This window comes from Saccoglossus kowalevskii, chromosome 17, assembly GCF_978046115.1.
Source record: "Saccoglossus kowalevskii chromosome 17, keSacKowa6.1, whole genome shotgun sequence".
Taxonomy (NCBI): domain Eukaryota; kingdom Metazoa; phylum Hemichordata; class Enteropneusta; family Harrimaniidae; genus Saccoglossus; species Saccoglossus kowalevskii.
In genome coordinates, this window is record NC_140657.1 from 751,665 (window position 1) to 773,503 (window position 21,839).

The 21,839-nt window shown below is 32.3% G+C and overlaps 1 protein-coding gene across 1 annotated transcript in view; it reads right to left on the reverse strand.

Moving 5' to 3' along the window:
* Positions 1-21,839, reverse strand: part of LOC100373187 (nucleoporin NUP188-like) — a 109,679-nt gene that overhangs the window by 58,138 nt on the left and 29,702 nt on the right. Inside the window, exons 16-25 of the mRNA XM_085492356.1 lie at positions 7,659-7,724; positions 7,173-7,413; positions 6,710-6,775; positions 5,731-5,826; positions 5,452-5,584; positions 4,739-4,826; positions 4,137-4,213; positions 1,698-1,812; positions 1,114-1,243; positions 769-843 (exon numbers count right to left, since the gene is read on the reverse strand). Coding sequence (XP_085348482.1) covers positions 769-843; positions 1,114-1,243; positions 1,698-1,812; positions 4,137-4,213; positions 4,739-4,826; positions 5,452-5,584; positions 5,731-5,826; positions 6,710-6,775; positions 7,173-7,413; positions 7,659-7,724 — 1,087 coding nt within the window. The remainder of the gene's footprint in view (positions 1-768; positions 844-1,113; positions 1,244-1,697; positions 1,813-4,136; positions 4,214-4,738; positions 4,827-5,451; positions 5,585-5,730; positions 5,827-6,709; positions 6,776-7,172; positions 7,414-7,658; positions 7,725-21,839) is intronic.

The following is a 21,839-nucleotide window of genomic DNA, read 5'->3' on the forward strand; positions in this document are numbered from 1 at the left end:
ACCAAATTTCATTGAAATGTGATGATTACTACTTGAAATATCAAAAGCTGAAAATTAATTAATTATGCAAATTAAGTATTTAATATGTACTCATATTACCCTAAAAACTATCAGGTTTGTGCAGTGTCCTATGACATCTATGTACCAAGTTTTATTGAAATGTGATGATTAGAACTTGAGATATCAGTGGAAAAGCAGAAAATTGATTAATCATTATGCAAATTAGGTAATTAATATTGCACAGATTTTTACCCAAAACTAATCATCAAAATCCAATGAGTGGTTCTTTAGATATCAGTGGAACAATCATGAAACAGCTAAAAATCAGCTAATTATCATGCAAATTAGATAATTAATATGCATGGGATTTTTACCAAAACCTCATCAAATCTGCGCATTGGCTCAGAGCATCTATGCACCAAGTTTCATCAAAACTCAATGTATGGTTCTTGAGATATCAGTGGAACAGACACACACACACACACACACACACACACACACACACACACACACACACACTAACTGCAAAGACTCCTTTTTTGTGCTTCGCACACGGGAGTCAAAACTATTCATAAAGATAAAACGTACAGGTAATCAAATTGTAAAACAAAGCCCAGCATGTGTAATTTGGGAGCATCCCCCATCACTGGTAACTGGGTTGAAGTCTGCACAGCTGAGAAATTATTGTATAACTACAAATACCCACAAAATGTATTAGTCCATATGGTCTACTCAAGAATATAATGTGCACACACCTTGATCTTTTACCAATAACTTCAGAGTCACCAAATACTACAGGGGAGACATGTAAGACATTGTGAAAGATCTCAAGACTTCTTTTTCCTGAAAATACAAATAAATGAAAAGTTTATCAACATGGGTAAATTACAGTAGGATTTCTCATGGATGTATTATTTATAGTTTCAGAATCTTTCAGTATATTGCTGATACAAGTATATTACTATTTTTGGGAATATTTGTTTTGAATATGAGGTATGTCTATGATCAAAATATGAAATATTTTATTAATTCAGTCTACAATAAATGCAATTTTTGGCTCACATTTCTAATAGAGCAAACACGGTTATCTTATTTCTGTCATTATAACTTTACCTATTTCTTCTCTTTCAGTGATGTCCATGTACCTCCACTTATGAAATGAAGCAAAGATTTCCCATTGTACAAATATAACACATGCCAAGACATCTTGAGATATTTCTACACTCTGCTTGCTGAACAAACCCTATAGAATAATCATTATCAATTTATATATATAATTGGAATTGAGAAGGGTTAATAATGGGATTGAGAAGGGTTAATAATGGGATTGAGAAGGGTTAATAATGGGATTGAGAAGGGTTAATAATGGGTTTGAGGGTTTTGATTAATGGGTTTAAAAATTAATGTGTTTGAGAGATAGAAGGAAATAAAGTGATTGAACTAATAGTGTCTCAGTGGGGGAAAAATTATGATGAACAATCTTTTATTTTCATGGCAAATGTGAGTATAACAGTTCTAAAGAAACAATGCACTAATATATCTGAACATTTTATGCATAAAAGATCTGGCTCTCATTATCAGTTCATAGTGACTGAAAGTATTCCTAAATTTGAAGATGATCTGTTATTGTAACTACAAGAAGAAGTTTTGATATACCTATGTCTACAATGACAATTATAATGATAGTAACTGCTTACCTTAATGAGAGTTGATAGAAGGCAGAGAAACTCTTTTGTCACAGGATATTGACCAACTTGTCTCTCCTGGTTACCCAACAAGTTACCATAGTTACCAGGAAATATACCCGCTCCGCTGAAAACAAATTCAGGACCAACAAGTGAATGACATGTTTGTAATTAAACTAAGCCAAGTAAATGAACAATGTTAAACAAGCCATGCATGGCACAGTCCGCGTTAGTTAACAAATTTATTATATGATTATGTTTATAGTAATATAGTTCAAACATAAACATGTAAGAGATATGGATCCAGAAGATGATGCTTGATTATGATGAGTTTTTAACATTGAAATGATTGACATTCAGTTATCTTGTATATGATTGTCAAACAAGTACTTGTCCATATTGAGAGATATTGCTATGGAACAGCAACAATTGAAACAAAATGACCACCAGTCGGCCAATTTGAAAACATATGCATATCTATAACATGATCTATAATGAATATATAAAATTTTAACATAATCAGTCAAAGCATGTCAGAGATATGGCACTAGAACCACATCCATTAAAAACAAACCATGCATGGCACAGTCCCCATTAGTTATTGAATTTAAGATATATAGTTTTGTTTATTGTAATATATCTGGAATATAACCATGTCAGGAATATGATTATGATGATTGTTTAACATTAAAATGATTGAAATTTGTATCTGATTGTCAAACAAGTACTTGTCAACATTGAGAGATATTGCTCTGGAACAGCATTAATTAAAACAAAATCAACCATTTTGAATACATGTATATATCTATAACATGATGTATAAAATATGAACATAATTAGTCAAAGCATGTCAGAGATGGCTCTAGAAGCTCATTCATTAAAACAAAAGAGCCGCCAGTCAGCCATTTTGAATCTGATCTAAAAAAATATAATGACATGCATCAGAAACTCATAATGTCTAATGTATGTACCAAGTTTGAACAAAATCCATCCATAAATGCTTGATATTTGATGATTTTTTAGCACAAAAATGGCCACCAATTGATGATTTTGAATAGGATTGTCAAACCAATATATCTGTCTATCTATGACATGATGTATAATGAATATTTAAATCAACATAATCAGTCAAATCAAGTCATATGGCACTAGAACCACATTCATTAAAACAAAATGGCCGCCAGTGGGCCATTTTAAATCTTATCTGAAAAACAAAATCGAGCATCAAGGTTGTACAATGTCCAATGTATATACCAAGTTTGAACAAAATCCATCTGTATCCATTATCAGTACAAAAATGGCTCCCAGTCGGCCATCTTGAATCAGATTGTGAAACAAATTGATGTGCATATATTTTATTCTATTCTATTCTATAATGTAATGTATGATGTATGTGTGAAGTTTGATTGTGATTGGTCCAGGTATTTTCAAGATACAGGTCCGGAGGCACGCACAGAAGCATGGACGCACGGAAGTCAAAACACAAGTCCAAGTTTTTGGACTGCGTTCGAACGGGGACTAACAAAATGGCCACCAGTCAGCCAATTTGAATCTGATATGAAAAACAAAATGACTTGCATCAAGGACCAATAATGTCTAATGAATGTAGCAAGTTTGAATGAAATCCATCCATAAACGACCAAGATCCAGAATGCCAGAAATCCTTGATTTTTGATGATTTTTTCAGCACAAAAATGACAACCATTCATCCATCCAGATTGTCAAACGGATATATCTGTATATTACATGATGTATAATGAATTTACAAAAGCATATCGGAGATATGGCACTAGAACTGCATTCATTGAAACAAAATGGATGCCAGTCACCCACTTTTAATCTAATCTGAAAAATAAAATGACATGCATCAAGGGCCCATACTGCCCAATGTATGTATCAAGTTTAAACAAAATCCATCTGTAAACAGCCAAGAAATTCTTGATTTTTATGATTTTGTAGCACAAAAATGGCCACCATTCGGCCACCTTGAATCAGATCGTAAAACAAAATGATGTGCATCAAGGTCCTATTATGTCCAACGTATATACAAGGTTTGAACAAAATCCATCTGTACACAGCCGGGAAATGCTCAATTTTGGTGAATTTTCAGTACAAAAATGGTTGCCATAGGCCATCTTGAATCAGATCAATAAACAAATTGATGTGCACATGTATAATATTATGTATGTGTCAAGTTTGAATGTGTGAAGTTTGCTCGATTAGACGCACTGACACACAGATGACAATCGATAAGCCCCTGTTTTCGGACTAATAAATCCAACATGGCTGCACTCAGTCATGAAATTTATTAGTAACCCATGATTGTCAATACCAAGTCAGAAAAACAGTTGATGTTGAAAAGTTGTATTTTGGTCTGACAAAGTTCAATAACACAAAATGAAAATTGCTGTACACCACTGTACTAACATTTGAAGAAAAACAAGTGTTTACCTTGCTGCCATGGCAACATCCGAATAGACACGTCCTGTATATGGTAGAAAACCAGTTTGTTGAAGATCTTTCCATACCTGCAAGTGAATGAATTGACAGTCCTGGTGTGTTTATTTGTGAGGTAAAAGAAACAGATGAGCATTTTGCAATGCACAATCCTTGTTGTATATTTAATGGTAAAGGCCATAAGCATATACTGTTTGTAATGTTATAAAGTGAGTAATAAAACAAAGTTTTGGAGTGTGAAATAGAACATAACAGCAGAGAGAAAACCTGTATCTCTGGAAGCACACACACAAATTCTCAGAGACTAAACTGTTTGGACAAAGTCCTGAAAAGGGAATAAACAAAAATAAATTGGCAGCCAACCAATCATGACACAGAATGATATATGCCCCTGCAAATCAGTCTAGAATACCTGCAATATTGATTCAAGTATTTGTTGATAAAAAGAGCTGCAGTTGATTAAATTGATCTGCATATGAACCAAAGTATACAAATGCGTCTTCTTTTTTGTACTAAGATCAGGTATGCCTGAATTCAGTTATCGCATTCCAGCCACACAATTTAACAGGAGATTTAGAGAATGCAATATGATATACCTTATGGGGTTCATGCTGTGCTAAGGTTACCAGACATTTTACACAAGATGATATCATATCTAGAGTAACACCATTACCAGTATTGAATCTATGAACAGAAACAAAACTTACTTTGCATGCATAATACAGTAGTCGCTACATAAATCAACTGTAATATGAATCATCTCAACCTCAAAATTGTATGAACAACAAATAATAAAATACAAAATGTCTCATGTGAACATTCTAATCAATTATGCATATAGAGAGTAACAGTAGTTAGGTATATGGGGGCTAATAAATGAGTATTCTGGTTATAATTGGTTGCAGCCTGGTGGAGGCTAACTTAGTAAAGGTGGAGGCTAAATTAGTAAATACCTTTGTACTAGTGGGTATATTCTAGTTATAATTGGTTGCAGCCTGGTGGAGGCTAACTTAGTAAAGGTGGAGGCTAAATTAGTAAATACCTTTGTACTAGTGGGTATATTCTGGTTATAATTGGTTGCAGCCTGGTGGAGCCTAACTTAGTAAAGGTGGAGGCTAAATTAGTAAATACCTTTGTACTAGTGGGTATATTCTGGTTATAATTGGTTGCAGCCTGGTGGAGCCTAACTTAGTAAAGGTGGAGGCTAAATTAGTAAATACCTTTGTACTAGTGGGTATATTCTGGTTATAATTGGTTGCAGCCTGGTGGAGCCTAACTTAGTAAAGGTGGAGGCTAAATTAGTAAATACCTTTGTACTAGTGGGTATATTCTGGTTATGATTGGTTGCAGCCTGGTTGCTAATGAGAAGTCAGACTGTACCATGTGACCAACAAGATCAATTGCGTATTTCACATCATTCACCAGACTCAATGGCGATAATTCTGAAATGAATACCATGGCAACGATTACGTTATTTTGACAATTCAAATCGCATATATTTAGTAAAGAGTAATAAAACAAGATCTGGTACTCAGAGCATTTATTTAATCAGTCCCACTACCAGAACCGAGTACAATTGGGTTCTTACCTATATTGTGTCTTGCAATTCTCAAAAGATCATCAATTTTACAAAGTATCAACTGCCAAGCACTGTATTCCCAATCCCACACAATATAAGGTAAACCTGTAGTGAGCATAGGAAGAGAAGAGACACAATGTCAGACAGCAGGCAGTGTTGTGTTATAATGAATAGAAATAAAGGTAGCAAATCATATTACTAACATCTGAATCTCGTTATTAGCAGTATAAATGTCTTCATTCTGTCCACATATTTCTAGGTCTAACAAATGTTTTATTTCAGGAAATTTTTACCTCGTATCTTGAAAATTGTGTTGCTATAGTTACACTAAAATTGAACTTGGGTGATATTTCATAAGATTCCCAAATTTGAAGATGATCAAATAAAAATTACCACAAGAAGAAGACAAAATTATGTAAACTATAAATATCTTGAAAAATATACATAAAACACATATACATATACATGTTCGAAAGAAATTGTAACCACAAAAGTATAATTTGGAGTAAACAACAATAACAACAACGACGAGAAGAGACATTTTCCTCTCGTATACCTTGATATTCATCTATGTTGATACAGACAAGGTAAAAATAAAAGGATGCTGAAATGTACAACATTGGACACAAATCTGATGACCTCATGCAAACAAGCCTTGTGCCAGCGAAAGAGTGAGACACCATTGTTGTGTTGCCTTACTCAATAAATTTGATGAAGGCAACATTCCTGTATGATCTGTGAGACTTGCAAACCAAATCTTAATGGTTTATTAATAATGAAATCAATCAACAACTGAATTAATTATTATTTCAGAAAGCCAGCAATTGTTATAGTAAGAAACACAAAAATGTTTGACCATATAAATTAGTATTGAGTTGAAATTACCAACATGCCACTGTAACCTCATTCTTTTAATTGCTGAGAAATTACTGTACAATTACACACACACACAGACACTGTTTTAAGCTATGTTGTATTATATACTTACCTGGATTCTCATCATACAGTGTGCCAAGTGTTCCTTTAGGTATTACTAAACCAGATGTATTGCTGTCTGAAAATAATAAACAATTAAAAACATTATATTTTTATTCATAAATTTAGATTACTAATAAATATTTTGTAATGCATCGTCCCCATTGCATATATTAGGTTAAAGACAATAAACATAAAGAAATATGTTGTTATAAAGTGAGTATAAAATATAAAAAACACAGAACTCAAATTTTGGCATCTACTGAGCATATAGGATGTGGCTCATGCAGAGATCCGGTTCCAGAGATGTCATAATATCTGAATTAGGTCTTTATAGTTAGTTTTGGAGAGGGAAGATACAACTACAGACGAACATATCCACTAACACATACACGCACACAAACAGACTAAACCATGAGTCTCCATTTCAGACTTCATTGTAACAGGGACAAATAACCAGTCTACTAGTATTTTACCTGGTCTGTAGATGAATTTATCTCTCTGTAATTGCCATTGTCCATCAGATATAGTATCAATACTATCAGCCCTGTTGTTATCCAATAACTCGATGTATGACGATAAACCGTCTAAATAATGGAATATCTTCTCCGCACCACACTCACTCAGTGATATACACAGTCTTATGAAAGGACTAAACTCCAGTGGAAATCTGCTGCACAATGATTGCAATAATATATATACTCCTGTGTCTTGACCCTGCAAAAAATTCAGTTGTTACCATGGATACCTATAATTGATTCGTACAGATGTGCTGTAGCAAAGTGATTCAAAACGAACCATAGAATGAAGTCAATGTATCCAAATCACACCTCTCAATCCCTAATCTTTGCTGTTTGTAAATTGCATTAAAAAGTTTTTTCTAAAATTAACCCATAAACAAGTGGTACATTTTTGTATCAATCAGTAACATGTTTTGAAATCTGTTGATATCATGTACTCACCAACTCCCAGAATTGTTCAGATATGTGTTTTTTCTTCACCACTTTACATGCAACAGATAATACATGCTGAAAAGAAATATAAAAGTGTAGTGGTTTTATATCACATCAACATTTATCCAATAAAACAATTCAATAGCATGATGTAGTAGCTACAAATATCTGTAGCCAACCATGGTTTGTATAGTGTGTGTATAGCAACCACAAAAAGAACTTCAGTAAAATGGTCTTTAATAGAGAGGTATGTGGTCTTCATAGAGAGGTATGTGGTCTTTATATAGAGGTATGTGGTCTTCATAGAGAGGTATGTGGTCTTTATAGAAAGGTATGTGGTCTTCATAGAGAGGTATGTGGTCTTCATAGAGAGGTATGTGGTCTTTATAGAGAGGTATGTGGTCTTTTTAGAGAGGTATGTGGTCTTTATAGGGAGATATGTGTTCTTCATAGAGAGGTATGTGGTCTTTATAGAGAGGTATGTGGTCTTTATAGAGAGGTGTGTGGTCTTTGTAGAGGTATGTGGTTCTTATAGAGAGGTATGTGGTCTTTAAAGAGAGGTATGTGATCTTGATAGAGAGGTATGTGGTCTTCATAGAGAGGTATGTGGTCATTATATAGAGGTAAGTGGCCTTTATAGAGGTATGTGTTCTTCATAGAGAGGTATGTGGTCATTATATAGAGGTATGTGGCCTTCATAGAGGTATGTGTTCTTCATAGAGAGGTATGTGGTCTTTGTAGAGGTGTGTGGTCTTTTTAGAGAGATACGTGTTCTTCATAGAGAGGTATGTGGTCTTTGTAGAGGTATGTAGTCTTTATAGAGAGGTATGTGGTCTTCATAGAGAGGTATGTGGTCTTCATAGAGAGGTATGTGGTCTTCATAGAGAGGTATGTGGTCTTCATAGAGAGGTATGTGGTCTTTACAGATAGGTGTGTGGTCTTCATAGAGAGCTATGTGGTCTTCATATAGAGGTGTGTGGTCTTCATAGAGAGGTATGTGGTCTTTATATAGAGGTATGTGGTCTTTATAGAGAGGTATGTGGTCTTTATAGAGGTATGTGGTCTTTATAGAGGTATGTGGTCTTTGTAGAGGTATGTGGTCTTTGTAGAGGTATGTAGTCTTTATAGAGAGGTATGTGGTCTTCATAGAGAGGTATGTGGTTTTCATAGAGAGGTATGTGGTCTTCATAGAGAGGTGTGTGGTCTTTACAGATAGGTGTGTGGTCTTCATAGAGAGGTATGTGGTCTTCATGTAGAGGTGTGTGGTCTTCATAGAGAGGTATGTGGTCTTTATATAGAGGTATGTGATGTGGTCTTTATAGAGAGGTATGTGGTCTTTATAGAGGTATGTGGTCTTTATAGAGGTATGTGGTCTTCATAGAGAGGTATGTGGTCTTCATAGAGAGGTATGTGGTCTTCATAGAGAGGTATGTGGTCTTTATAGAGGTATGTGGTCTTCATAGAGAGGTATGTGGTCTTTATAGAGGTATGTGGTCTTTATAGAGAGGTATGTGGTTTTCATAGAGAGGTATGTGGTCTTCATAGAGAGGTATGTGGTCTTCATAGAGAGGTATGTGGTCTTCATAGAGAGGTATGTGGTCTTTATAGAGAAGTATGTGATCTTCATAGAGAGGTATGTGGTCTTTATAGAGAGGTATGTGGTCTTTATAGAGAGGTATGTGGTCTTTATAGAGAGGTATGTGGTCTTTATAGAGAGGTATGTGGTCTTTATAGGGAGATATGTGTTCTTCATAGAGAGGTATGTGGTTTTTATAGAGAGGTATGTGGTCTTCATAGAGAGGTGTGTGGTCATTGTAGAGGTATGTGGTTCTTATAGAGAGGTATGTGGTCTTTAAAGAGAGGTATGTGATCTTGATAGAGGTATGTGGTCTTTATAGAGAGGTGTCATCTTCATAGAGAGGTATGTGGTCATTATATAGAGGTATGTGGCCTTTATAGAGGTATGTGTTCTTCATAGAGAGGTGTGTGGTCATTATATAGAGGTATGTGGCCTTTATAGAGATATGTGTTCTTCATAGAGAGGTATGTGGTCTTTGTAGAGGTGTGTGGTCTTTTTAGAGAGATACGTGTTCTTCATAGAGAGGTATGTGGTCTTCATAGAGAGGTATGTGGTCTTTGTAGAGGTATGTGGTCTTTGTAGAGGTATGTAGTCTTTATAGAGAGGTATGTGGTCTTCATAGAGAGGTATGTGGTCTTCATAGAGAGGTGTGTGGTCTTCATAGAGAGGTATGTGGTCTTCATAGAGAGGTATGTGGTCTTCATAGAGAGGTATGTGGTCTTCATAGAGAGGTATGTGGTCTTCATAGAGAGGTATGTGGTCTTTGTAGAGGTATGTGGTCTGTAGAGAGGTATGTGGTCTTCATAGAGAGGTATGTGGTCTTTATAGAGAGGTATGTGATCTTGATAGAGAGGTATGTGGTCTTTATAGAGAGGTATGTGGTCTTTATAGAGAGGTATGTGGTCCTCATAGAGAGGTATGTGGTCTTCATAGAGAGGTATGTGGTCTTCATAGAGAGGTATGTGGTCTTCATAGAGAGGTATGTGGTCTTTCTCGAGAGGTATGTGGTCTTCATAAAGAGGTATGTGGTCTTCATAGAGAGGTATGTGGTCTTCATAGAGAGGTATGTGGTCTTCATAGAGAGGTATGTGGTCTTCATAGAGAGGTATGTGGTCTTTATAGAGAGGTATGTGGTCTTTATAGAGAGGTATGTGGTCTTTATAGAGAGGTATGTGGTCTTTGTTGGAGGTTGAATTATTTATGGATCACTAAATCATACATTTGACATAATATTTGTCCAGAAGTTTGACGAAATTAAAAATTGCTTTATAAATAGAATGCTAATTATTTTTCCTGTTTCTAAATTAAAGGTGAATCTGTAATCAAAGAAAGCTTAGAAAGAACTCCTGTGTGCTGAGAGTATTGAAGACACATTAAAAATTAATTAAAAATTACTTGTACATGAGATATTGATGGAAAAGCTGAAAAATAATTATGTAAATCAGGTAGCTAATATAAACAGAACAGAACAAAACAATTATGAATTATTATGCTAATTAGATAATTAATATGATCAGATTTTAACCCAAAATTTATCAGGCCTGTCTATTGTCCTAGAGCATTTGTGTACCAAATTTTATTCAAATGTGATGATCAGTCATTGAGATATCAGTGTTAAATAATTACGTTAATTAGGTGATTAATAAGCATAAATATTTACCAAAAACTAATTGGGTTTCTGCATAGTTCTCTTTAAAAGTTTCATTAAAATCCAATTTGTGGTTCTTTATATATCAGTGGAACATTATGCAAATTAGGTAATTAATATCCAATTAAAACTAAGCAGGTCTCTGCATAATCCTAGAAGATCTATGTAGCAAGTCTCATTGAAATATGATGATTACTACTTGATATATCAAAAGTTGAAAATTAATTAATTATGCAAATTAGGTAATTAATTTGTGATATCAAAGGTTACTCATTTATATTCTCTATCAATGTGTTTGTGATATCAAGGGTTACTCATTTATATTCTCTATCAATGTGTTTGTGATATCAAGGGTTACTCATTTATATTCTCTATCAATGTGTTTGTGATATCAAGGGTTACTCATTTATATTCTCTATCAATGTGTTTGTGATATCAAGGGTTACTCATTTATATTCTCTATCAATGTGTTTGTGATATCAAGGGTTACTCATTTATATTCTCTATCAATGTGTTTGTGATATCAAGGGTTACTCATTTATACTCTCTATCAATGTGTTTGTGATATCAAGGGTTACTCATTTATATTCTCTATCAATGTGTTTGTGATATCAAGGGTTACTCATTTATATTCTCTATCAATGTGTTTGTGATATCAAGGGTTACTCATTTATACTCTCTATCAATGTGTTTGTGATATCAAGGGTTACTCATTTATATTCTCTATCAATGTGTTTGTGATATCAAGGGTTACTCATTTATATTCTCTATCAATGTGTTTGTGATATCAAGGGTTACTCATTTATACTCTCTATCAATGTGTTTGTGATATCAAGGGTTACTCATTTATATTCTCTATCAATGTGTTTGTGATATCAAGGGTTACTCATTTATATTCTCTATCAATGTGTTTGTGATATCAAGGGTTACTCATTTATACTCTCTATCAATGTGTTTGTGATATCAAGGGTTACTCATTTATATTCTCTATCAATGTGTTTGTGATATCAAGGGTTACTCATTTATACTCTCTATCAATGTGTTTGTGATATCAAGGGTTACTCATTTATATTCTCTATCAATGTGTTTGTGATATCAAGGGTTACTCATTTATATTCTCTATCAATGTGTTTGTGATATCAAGGGTTACTCATTTATATTCTCTATCAATGTGTTTGTGATATCAAGGGTTATTCATTTATATTCTCTATCAATGTGTTTGTGATATCAAGGGTTACTCATTTATATTCTCTATCAATGTGTTTGTGATATCAAGGGTTACTCATTTATATTCTCTATCAATGTGTTTGTGATATCAAGGGTTACTCATTTATATACTCTATCAATGTGTTTGTGATATCAAGGGTTACTCATTTATATTCTCTATCAATGTGTTTGTGATATCAAGGGTTACTCATTTATATTCTCTATCAATGTGTTTGTGATATCAAGGGTTACTCATTTATATTCTCTATCAATGTGTTTGTGATATCAAGGGTTACTCATTTATATTCTCTATCAATGTGTTTGTGATATCAAGGGTTACTCATTTATACTCTCTATCAATGTGTTTGTGATATCAAGGGTTACTCATTTATATTCTCTATCAATGTGTTTGTGATATCAAGGGTTACTCATTTATATTCTCTATCAATGTGTTTGTGATATCAAGGGTTACTCATTTATACTCTCTATCAATGTGTTTGTGATATCAAGGGTTACTCATTTATATTCTCTATCAATGTGTTTGTGATATCAAGGGTTACTCATTTATATTCTCTATCAATGTGTTTGTGATATCAAGGGTTACTCATTTATACTCTCTATCAATGTGTTTGTGATATCAAGGGTTACTCATTTATATTCTCTATCAATGTGTTTGTGATATCAAGGGTTACTCATTTATATTCTCTATCAATGTGTTTGTGATATCAAGGGTTACTCATTTATACTCTCTATCAATGTGTTTGTGATATCAAGGGTTACTCATTTATATTCTCTATCAATGTGTTTGTGATATCAAGGGTTACTCATTTATATTCTCTATCAATGTGTTTGTGATATCAAGGGTTATTCATTTATATTCTCTATCAATGTGTTTGTGATATCAAGGGTTACTCATTTATATTCTCTATCAATGTGTTTGTGATATCAAGGGTTACTCATTTATATTCTCTATCAATGTGTTTGTGATATCAAGGGTTACTCATTTATATACTCTATCAATGTGTTTGTGATATCAAGGGTTACTCATTTATATTCTCTATCAATGTGTTTGTGATATCAAGGGTTACTCATTTATATTCTCTATCAATGTGTTTGTGATATCAAGGGTTACTCATTTATATTCTCTATCAATGTGTTTGTGATATCAAGGGTTACTCATTTATATTCTCTATCAATGTGTTTGTGATATCAAGGGTTACTCATTTATACTCTCTATCAATGTGTTTGTGATATCAAGGGTTACTCATTTATATTCTCTATCAATGTGTTTGTGATATCAAGGGTTACTCATTTATACTCTCTATCAATGTGTTTGTGATATCAAGGGTTACTCATTTATATTCTCTATCAATGTGTTTGTGATATCAAGGGTTACTCATTTATATTCTCTATCAATGTGTTTGTGATATCAAGGGTTACTCATTTATATTCTCTATCAATGTGTTTGTGATATCAAGGGTTACTCATTTATACTCTCTATCAATGTGTTTGTGATATCAAGGGTTACTCATTTATATTCTCTATCAATGTGTTTGTGATATCAAGGGTTACTCATTTATATTCTCTATCAATGTGTTTGTGATATCAAGGGTTACTCATTTATATTCTCTATCAATGTGTTTGTGATATCAAGGGTTACTCATTTATATTCTCTATCAATGTGTTTGTGATATCAAGGGTTACTCATTTATATTCTCTATCAATGTGTTTGTGATATCAAGGGTTACTCATTTATACTCTCTATCAATGTGTTTGTGATATCAAGGGTTACTCATTTATACTCTCTATCAATGTGTTTGTGATATCAAGGGTTACTCATTTATACTCTCTATCAATGTGTTTGTGATATCAAGGGTTACTCATTTATATTCTCTATCAATGTGTTTGTGATATCAAGGGTTACTCATTTATATTCTCTATCAATGTGTTTGTGATATCAAGGGTTACTCATTTATATTCTCTATCAATGTGTTTGTGATATCAAGGGTTACTCATTTATATTCTCTATCAATGTGTTTGTGATATCAAGGGTTACTCATTTATATTCTCTATCAATGTGTTTGTGATATCAAGGGTTACTCATTTATACTCTCTATCAATGTGTTTGTGATATCAAGGGTTACTCATTTATATTCTCTATCAATGTGTTTGTGATATCAAGGGTTACTCATTTATATTCTCTATCAATGTGTTTGTGATATCAAGGGTTACTCATTTATATTCTCTATCAATGTGTTTGTGATATCAAGGGTTACTCATTTATATTCTCTATCAATGTGTTTGTGATATCAAGGGTTACTCATTTATATTCTCTATCAATGTGTTTGTGATATCAAGGGTTACTCATTTATACTCTCTATCAATGTGTTTGTGATATCAAGGGTTACTCATTTATATTCTCTATCAATGTGTTTGTGATATCAAGGGTTACTCATTTATACTCTCTATCAATGTGTTTGTGATATCAAGGGTTACTCATTTATATTCTCTATCAATGTGTTTGTGATATCAAGGGTTACTCATTTATATTCTCTATCAATGTGTTTGTGATATCAAGGGTTATTCATTTATATTCTCTATCAATGTGTTTGTGATATCAAGGGTTACTCATTTATATTCTCTATCAATGTGTTTGTGATATCAAGGGTTACTCATTTATATTCTCTATCAATGTGTTTGTGATATCAAGGGTTATTCATTTATATTCTCTATCAATGTGTTTGTGATATCAAGGGTTACTCATTTATATTCTCTATCAATGTGTTTGTGATATCAAGGGTTACTCATTTATATTCTCTATCAATGTGTTTGTGATATCAAGGGTTACTCATTTATATACTCTATCAATGTGTTTGTGATATCAAGGGTTACTCATTTATATACTCTATCAATGTGTTTGTGATATCAAGGGTTACTCATTTATATTCTCTATCAATGTGTTTGTGATATCAAGGGTTACTCATTTATATTCTCTATCAATGTGTTTGTGATATCAAGGGTTACTCATTTATATTCTCTATCAATGTGTTTGTGATATCAAGGGTTACTCATTTATACTCTCTATCAATGTGTTTGTGATATCAAGGGTTACTCATTTATATTCTCTATCAATGTGTTTGTGATATCAAGGGTTACTCATTTATATTCTCTATCAATGTGTTTGTGATATCAAGGGTTACTCATTTATACTCTCTATCAATGTGTTTGTGATATCAAGGGTTACTCATTTATATTCTCTATCAATGTGTTTGTGATATCAAGGGTTACTCATTTATATTCTCTATCAATGTGTTTGTGATATCAAGGGTTACTCATTTATACTCTCTATCAATGTGTTTGTGATATCAAGGGTTACTCATTTATATTCTCTATCAATGTGTTTGTGATATCAAGGGTTACTCATTTATATTCTCTATCAATGTGTTTGTGATATCAAGGGTTACTCATTTATACTCTCTATCAATGTGTTTGTGATATCAAGGGTTACTCATTTATATTCTCTATCAATGTGTTTGTGATATCAAGGGTTACTCATTTATATTCTCTATCAATGTGTTTGTGATATCAAGGGTTATTCATTTATATTCTCTATCAATGTGTTTGTGATATCAAGGGTTACTCATTTATATTCTCTATCAATGTGTTTGTGATATCAAGGGTTACTCATTTATATTCTCTATCAATGTGTTTGTGATATCAAGGGTTACTCATTTATATACTCTATCAATGTGTTTGTGATATCAAGGGTTACTCATTTATATTCTCTATCAATGTGTTTGTGATATCAAGGGTTACTCATTTATATTCTCTATCAATGTGTTTGTGATATCAAGGGTTACTCATTTATATTCTCTATCAATGTGTTTGTGATATCAAGGGTTACTCATTTATATTCTCTATCAATGTGTTTGTGATATCAAGGGTTACTCATTTATACTCTCTATCAATGTGTTTGTGATATCAAGGGTTACTCATTTATATTCTCTATCAATGTGTTTGTGATATCAAGGGTTACTCATTTATACTCTCTATCAATGTGTTTGTGATATCAAGGGTTACTCATTTATATTCTCTATCAATGTGTTTGTGATATCAAGGGTTACTCATTTATATTCTCTATCAATGTGTTTGTGATATCAAGGGTTATTCATTTATATTCTCTATCAATGTGTTTGTGATATCAAGGGTTACTCATTTATATTCTCTATCAATGTGTTTGTGATATCAAGGGTTACTCATTTATATTCTCTATCAATGTGTTTGTGATATCAAGGGTTACTCATTTATATACTCTATCAATGTGTTTGTGATATCAAGGGTTACTCATTTATATTCTCTATCAATGTGTTTGTGATATCAAGGGTTACTCATTTATATTCTCTATCAATGTGTTTGTGATATCAAGGGTTACTCATTTATATTCTCTATCAATGTGTTTGTGATATCAAGGGTTACTCATTTATATTCTCTATCAATGTGTTTGTGATATCAAGGGTTACTCATTTATACTCTCTATCAATGTGTTTGTGATATCAAGGGTTACTCATTTATATTCTCTATCAATGTGTTTGTGATATCAAGGGTTACTCATTTATATTCTCTATCAATGTGTTTGTGATATCAAGGGTTACTCATTTATACTCTCTATCAATGTGTTTGTGATATCAAGGGTTACTCATTTATATTCTCTATCAATGTGTTTGTGATATCAAGGGTTACTCATTTATATTCTCTATCAATGTGTTTGTGATATCAAGGGTTACTCATTTATACTCTCTATCAATGTGTTTGTGATATCAAGGGTTACTCATTTATATTCTCTATCAATGTGTTTGTGATATCAAGGGTTACTCATTTATATTCTCTATCAATGTGTTTGTGATATCAAGGGTTACTCATTTATACTCTCTATCAATGTGTTTGTGATATCAAGGGTTACTCATTTATATTCTCTATCAATGTGTTTGTGATATCAAGGGTTACTCATTTATATTCTCTATCAATGTGTTTGTGATATCAAGGGTTATTCATTTATATTCTCTATCAATGTGTTTGTGATATCAAGGGTTACTCATTTATATTCTCTATCAATGTGTTTGTGATATCAAGGGTTACTCATTTATATTCTCTATCAATGTGTTTGTGATATCAAGGGTTACTCATTTATATACTCTATCAATGTGTTTGTGATATCAAGGGTTACTCATTTATATTCTCTATCAATGTGTTTGTGATATCAAGGGTTACTCATTTATATTCTCTATCAATGTGTTTGTGATATCAAGGGTTACTCATTTATATTCTCTATCAATGTGTTTGTGATATCAAGGGTTACTCATTTATATTCTCTATCAATGTGTTTGTGATATCAAGGGTTACTCATTTATACTCTCTATCAATGTGTTTGTGATATCAAGGGTTACTCATTTATATTCTCTATCAATGTGTTTGTGATATCAAGGGTTACTCATTTATACTCTCTATCAATGTGTTTGTGATATCAAGGGTTACTCATTTATATTCTCTATCAATGTGTTTGTGATATCAAGGGTTACTCATTTATATTCTCTATCAATGTGTTTGTGATATCAAGGGTTACTCATTTATATTCTCTATCAATGTGTTTGTGATATCAAGGGTTACTCATTTATACTCTCTATCAATGTGTTTGTGATATCAAGGGTTACTCATTTATATTCTCTATCAATGTGTTTGTGATATCAAGGGTTACTCATTTATATTCTCTATCAATGTGTTTGTGATATCAAGGGTTACTCATTTATATTCTCTATCAATGTGTTTGTGATATCAAGGGTTACTCATTTATATTCTCTATCAATGTGTTTGTGATATCAAGGGTTACTCATTTATATTCTCTATCAATGTGTTTGTGATATCAAGGGTTACTCATTTATACTCTCTATCAATGTGTTTGTGATATCAAGGGTTACTCATTTATACTCTCTATCAATGTGTTTGTGATATCAAGGGTTACTCATTTATACTCTCTATCAATGTGTTTGTGATATCAAGGGTTACTCATTTATATTCTCTATCAATGTGTTTGTGATATCAAGGGTTACTCATTTATATTCTCTATCAATGTGTTTGTGATATCAAGGGTTACTCATTTATATTCTCTATCAATGTGTTTGTGATATCAAGGGTTACTCATTTATATTCTCTATCAATGTGTTTGTGATATCAAGGGTTACTCATTTATATTCTCTATCAATGTGTTTGTGATATCAAGGGTTACTCATTTATACTCTCTATCAATGTGTTTGTGATATCAAGGGTTACTCATTTATATTCTCTATCAATGTGTTTGTGATATCAAGGGTTACTCATTTATATTCTCTATCAATGTGTTTGTGATATCAAGGGTTACTCATTTATATTCTCTATCAATGTGTTTGTGATATCAAGGGTTACTCATTTATATTCTCTATCAATGTGTTTGTGATATCAAGGGTTACTCATTTATATTCTCTATCAATGTGTTTGTGATATCAAGGGTTACTCATTTATACTCTCTATCAATGTGTTTGTGATATCAAGGGTTACTCATTTATATTCTCTATCAATGTGTTTGTGATATCAAGGGTTACTCATTTATACTCTCTATCAATGTGTTTGTGATATCAAGGGTTACTCATTTATATTCTCTATCAATGTGTTTGTGATATCAAGGGTTACTCATTTATATTCTCTATCAATGTGTTTGTGATATCAAGGGTTATTCATTTATATTCTCTATCAATGTGTTTGTGATATCAAGGGTTACTCATTTATATTCTCTATCAATGTGTTTGTGATATCAAGGGTTACTCATTTATATTCTCTATCAATGTGTTTGTGATATCAAGGGTTATTCATTTATATTCTCTATCAATGTGTTTGTGATATCAAGGGTTACTCATTTATATTCTCTATCAATGTGTTTGTGATATCAAGGGTTACTCATTTATATTCTCTATCAATGTGTTTGTGATATCAAGGGTTACTCATTTATATACTCTATCAATGTGTTTGTGATATCAAGGGTTACTCATTTATATACTCTATCAATGTGTTTGTGATATCAAGGGTTACTCATTTATATTCTCTATCAATGTGTTTGTGATATCAAGGGTTACTCATTTATATTCTCTATCAATGTGTTTGTGATATCAAGGGTTACTCATTTATATTCTCTATCAATGTGTTTGTGATATCAAGGGTTACTCATTTATACTCTCTATCAATGTGTTTGTGATATCAAGGGTTACTCATTTATATTCTCTATCAATGTGTTTGTGATATCAAGGGTTACTCATTTATATTCTCTATCAATGTGTTTGTGATATCAAGGGTTACTCATTTATACTCTCTATCAATGTGTTTGTGATATCAAGGGTTACTCATTTATATTCTCTATCAATGTGTTTGTGATATCAAGGGTTACTCATTTATATTCTCTATCAATGTGTTTGTGATATCAAGGGTTACTCATTTATACTCTCTATCAATGTGTTTGTGATATCAAGGGTTACTCATTTATATTCTCTATCAATGTGTTTGTGATATCAAGGGTTACTCATTTATATTCTCTATCAATGTGTTTGTGATATCAAGGGTTACTCATTTATACTCTCTATCAATGTGTTTGTGATATCAAGGGTTACTCATTTATATTCTCTATCAATGTGTTTGTGATATCAAGGGTTACTCATTTATATTCTCTATCAATGTGTTTGTGATATCAAGGGTTATTCATTTATATTCTCTATCAATGTGTTTGTGATATCAAGGGTTACTCATTTATATTCTCTATCAATGTGTTTGTGATATCAAGGGTTACTCATTTATATTCTCTATCAATGTGTTTGTGATATCAAGGGTTACTCATTTATATACTCTATCAATGTGTTTGTGATATCAAGGGTTACTCATTTATATTCTCTATCAATGTGTTTGTGATATCAAGGGTTACTCATTTATATTCTCTATCAATGTGTTTGTGATATCAAGGGTTACTCATTTATATTCTCTATCAATGTGTTTGTGATATCAAGGGTTACTCATTTATATTCTCTATCAATGTGTTTGTGATATCAAGGGTTACTCATTTATACTCTCTATCAATGTGTTTGTGATATCAAGGGTTACTCATTTATATTCTCTATCAATGTGTTTGTGATATCAAGGGTTACTCATTTATACTCTCTATCAATGTGTTTGTGATATCAAGGGTTACTCATTTATATTCTCTATCAATGTGTTTGTGATATCAAGGGTTACTCATTTATATTCTCTATCAATGTGTTTGTGATATCAAGGGTTACTCATTTATACTCTCTATCAATGTGTTTGTGATATCAAGGGTTACTCATTTATATTCTCTATCAATGTGTTTGTGATATCAAGGGTTACTCATTTATACTCTCTATCAATGTGTTTGTGATATCAAGGGTTACTCATTTATACTCTCTATCAATGTGTTTGTGATATCAAGGGTTACTCATTTATATTCTCTATCAATGTGTTTGTGATATCAAGGGTTACTCATTTATACTCTCTATCAATGTGTTTGTGATATCAAGGGTTACTCATTTATACTCTCTATCAATGTGTTTGTGATATCAAGGGTTACTCATTTATATTCTCTATCAATGTGTTTGTGATATCAAGGGTTACTCATTTATATTCTCTATCAATGTGTTTGTGATATCAAGGGTTATTCATTTATATTCTCTATCAATGTGTTTGTGATATCAAGGGTTACTCATTTATATTCTCTATCAATGTGTTTGTGATATCAAGGGTTACTCATTTATATTCTCTATCAATGTGTTTGTGATATCAAGGGTTACTCATTTATATACTCTATCAATGTGTTTGTGATATCAAGGGTTACTCATTTATATACTCTATCAATGTGTTTGTGATATCAAGGGTTACTCATTTATATTCTCTATCAATGTGTTTGTGATATCAAGGGTTACTCATTTATATTCTCTATCAATGTGTTTGTGATATCAAGGGTTACTCATTTATACTCTTTATCAATGTGTTTGTCATATCAAGGGTTACTCATTTATACTCTTTATCAATGTGTTTGTGATATCAATACAATGCTACTAGTGGTGAAGAACAGTGAATGTTATAATGTGTTTAAAGTGGCATCGAGAATGTCACTTTTTTGCATACTGGTGATATTTTGACTGACTGCCATAACTTGTGGTTCAGTCAAAGTGCATACAGTATACTATGCTAAACAGGTTATCAATGGCATACTAGCAATGCAGGCGATGTGACCATATAATGTTAAGTAATATTAGATAAGATCAACAACCACCCTCTTGGCTAAGATAGCTCCGCTGTTAGCAAGACATATTTCAATTAAAGAACTGAAGATATCATTAGAAAATGAACAATATGTATAGTATGTATAGCAATCAGACTTACTGTTTTCAATAAAAATTCAAACATATCACTTTTTACCAAAAATGACATAAATATTCACCAAAAATTAGAGAATTGAGGATAGATCATCTCAAAATGAACAAATTTGAAAAAGGTCCACATGTAGTACCTATATATGTAATATCAAAGCAATTGGAATTTTGGTTTTTACCAAGAAGTCAAAAATATCACTTTTTACCAAAATTGACAAAAATATTCACCAAAATCTGACAAAGGTCCACATGTAGTATCTATATATGTAATATCAAAACAATTGGACTTGCGGTTT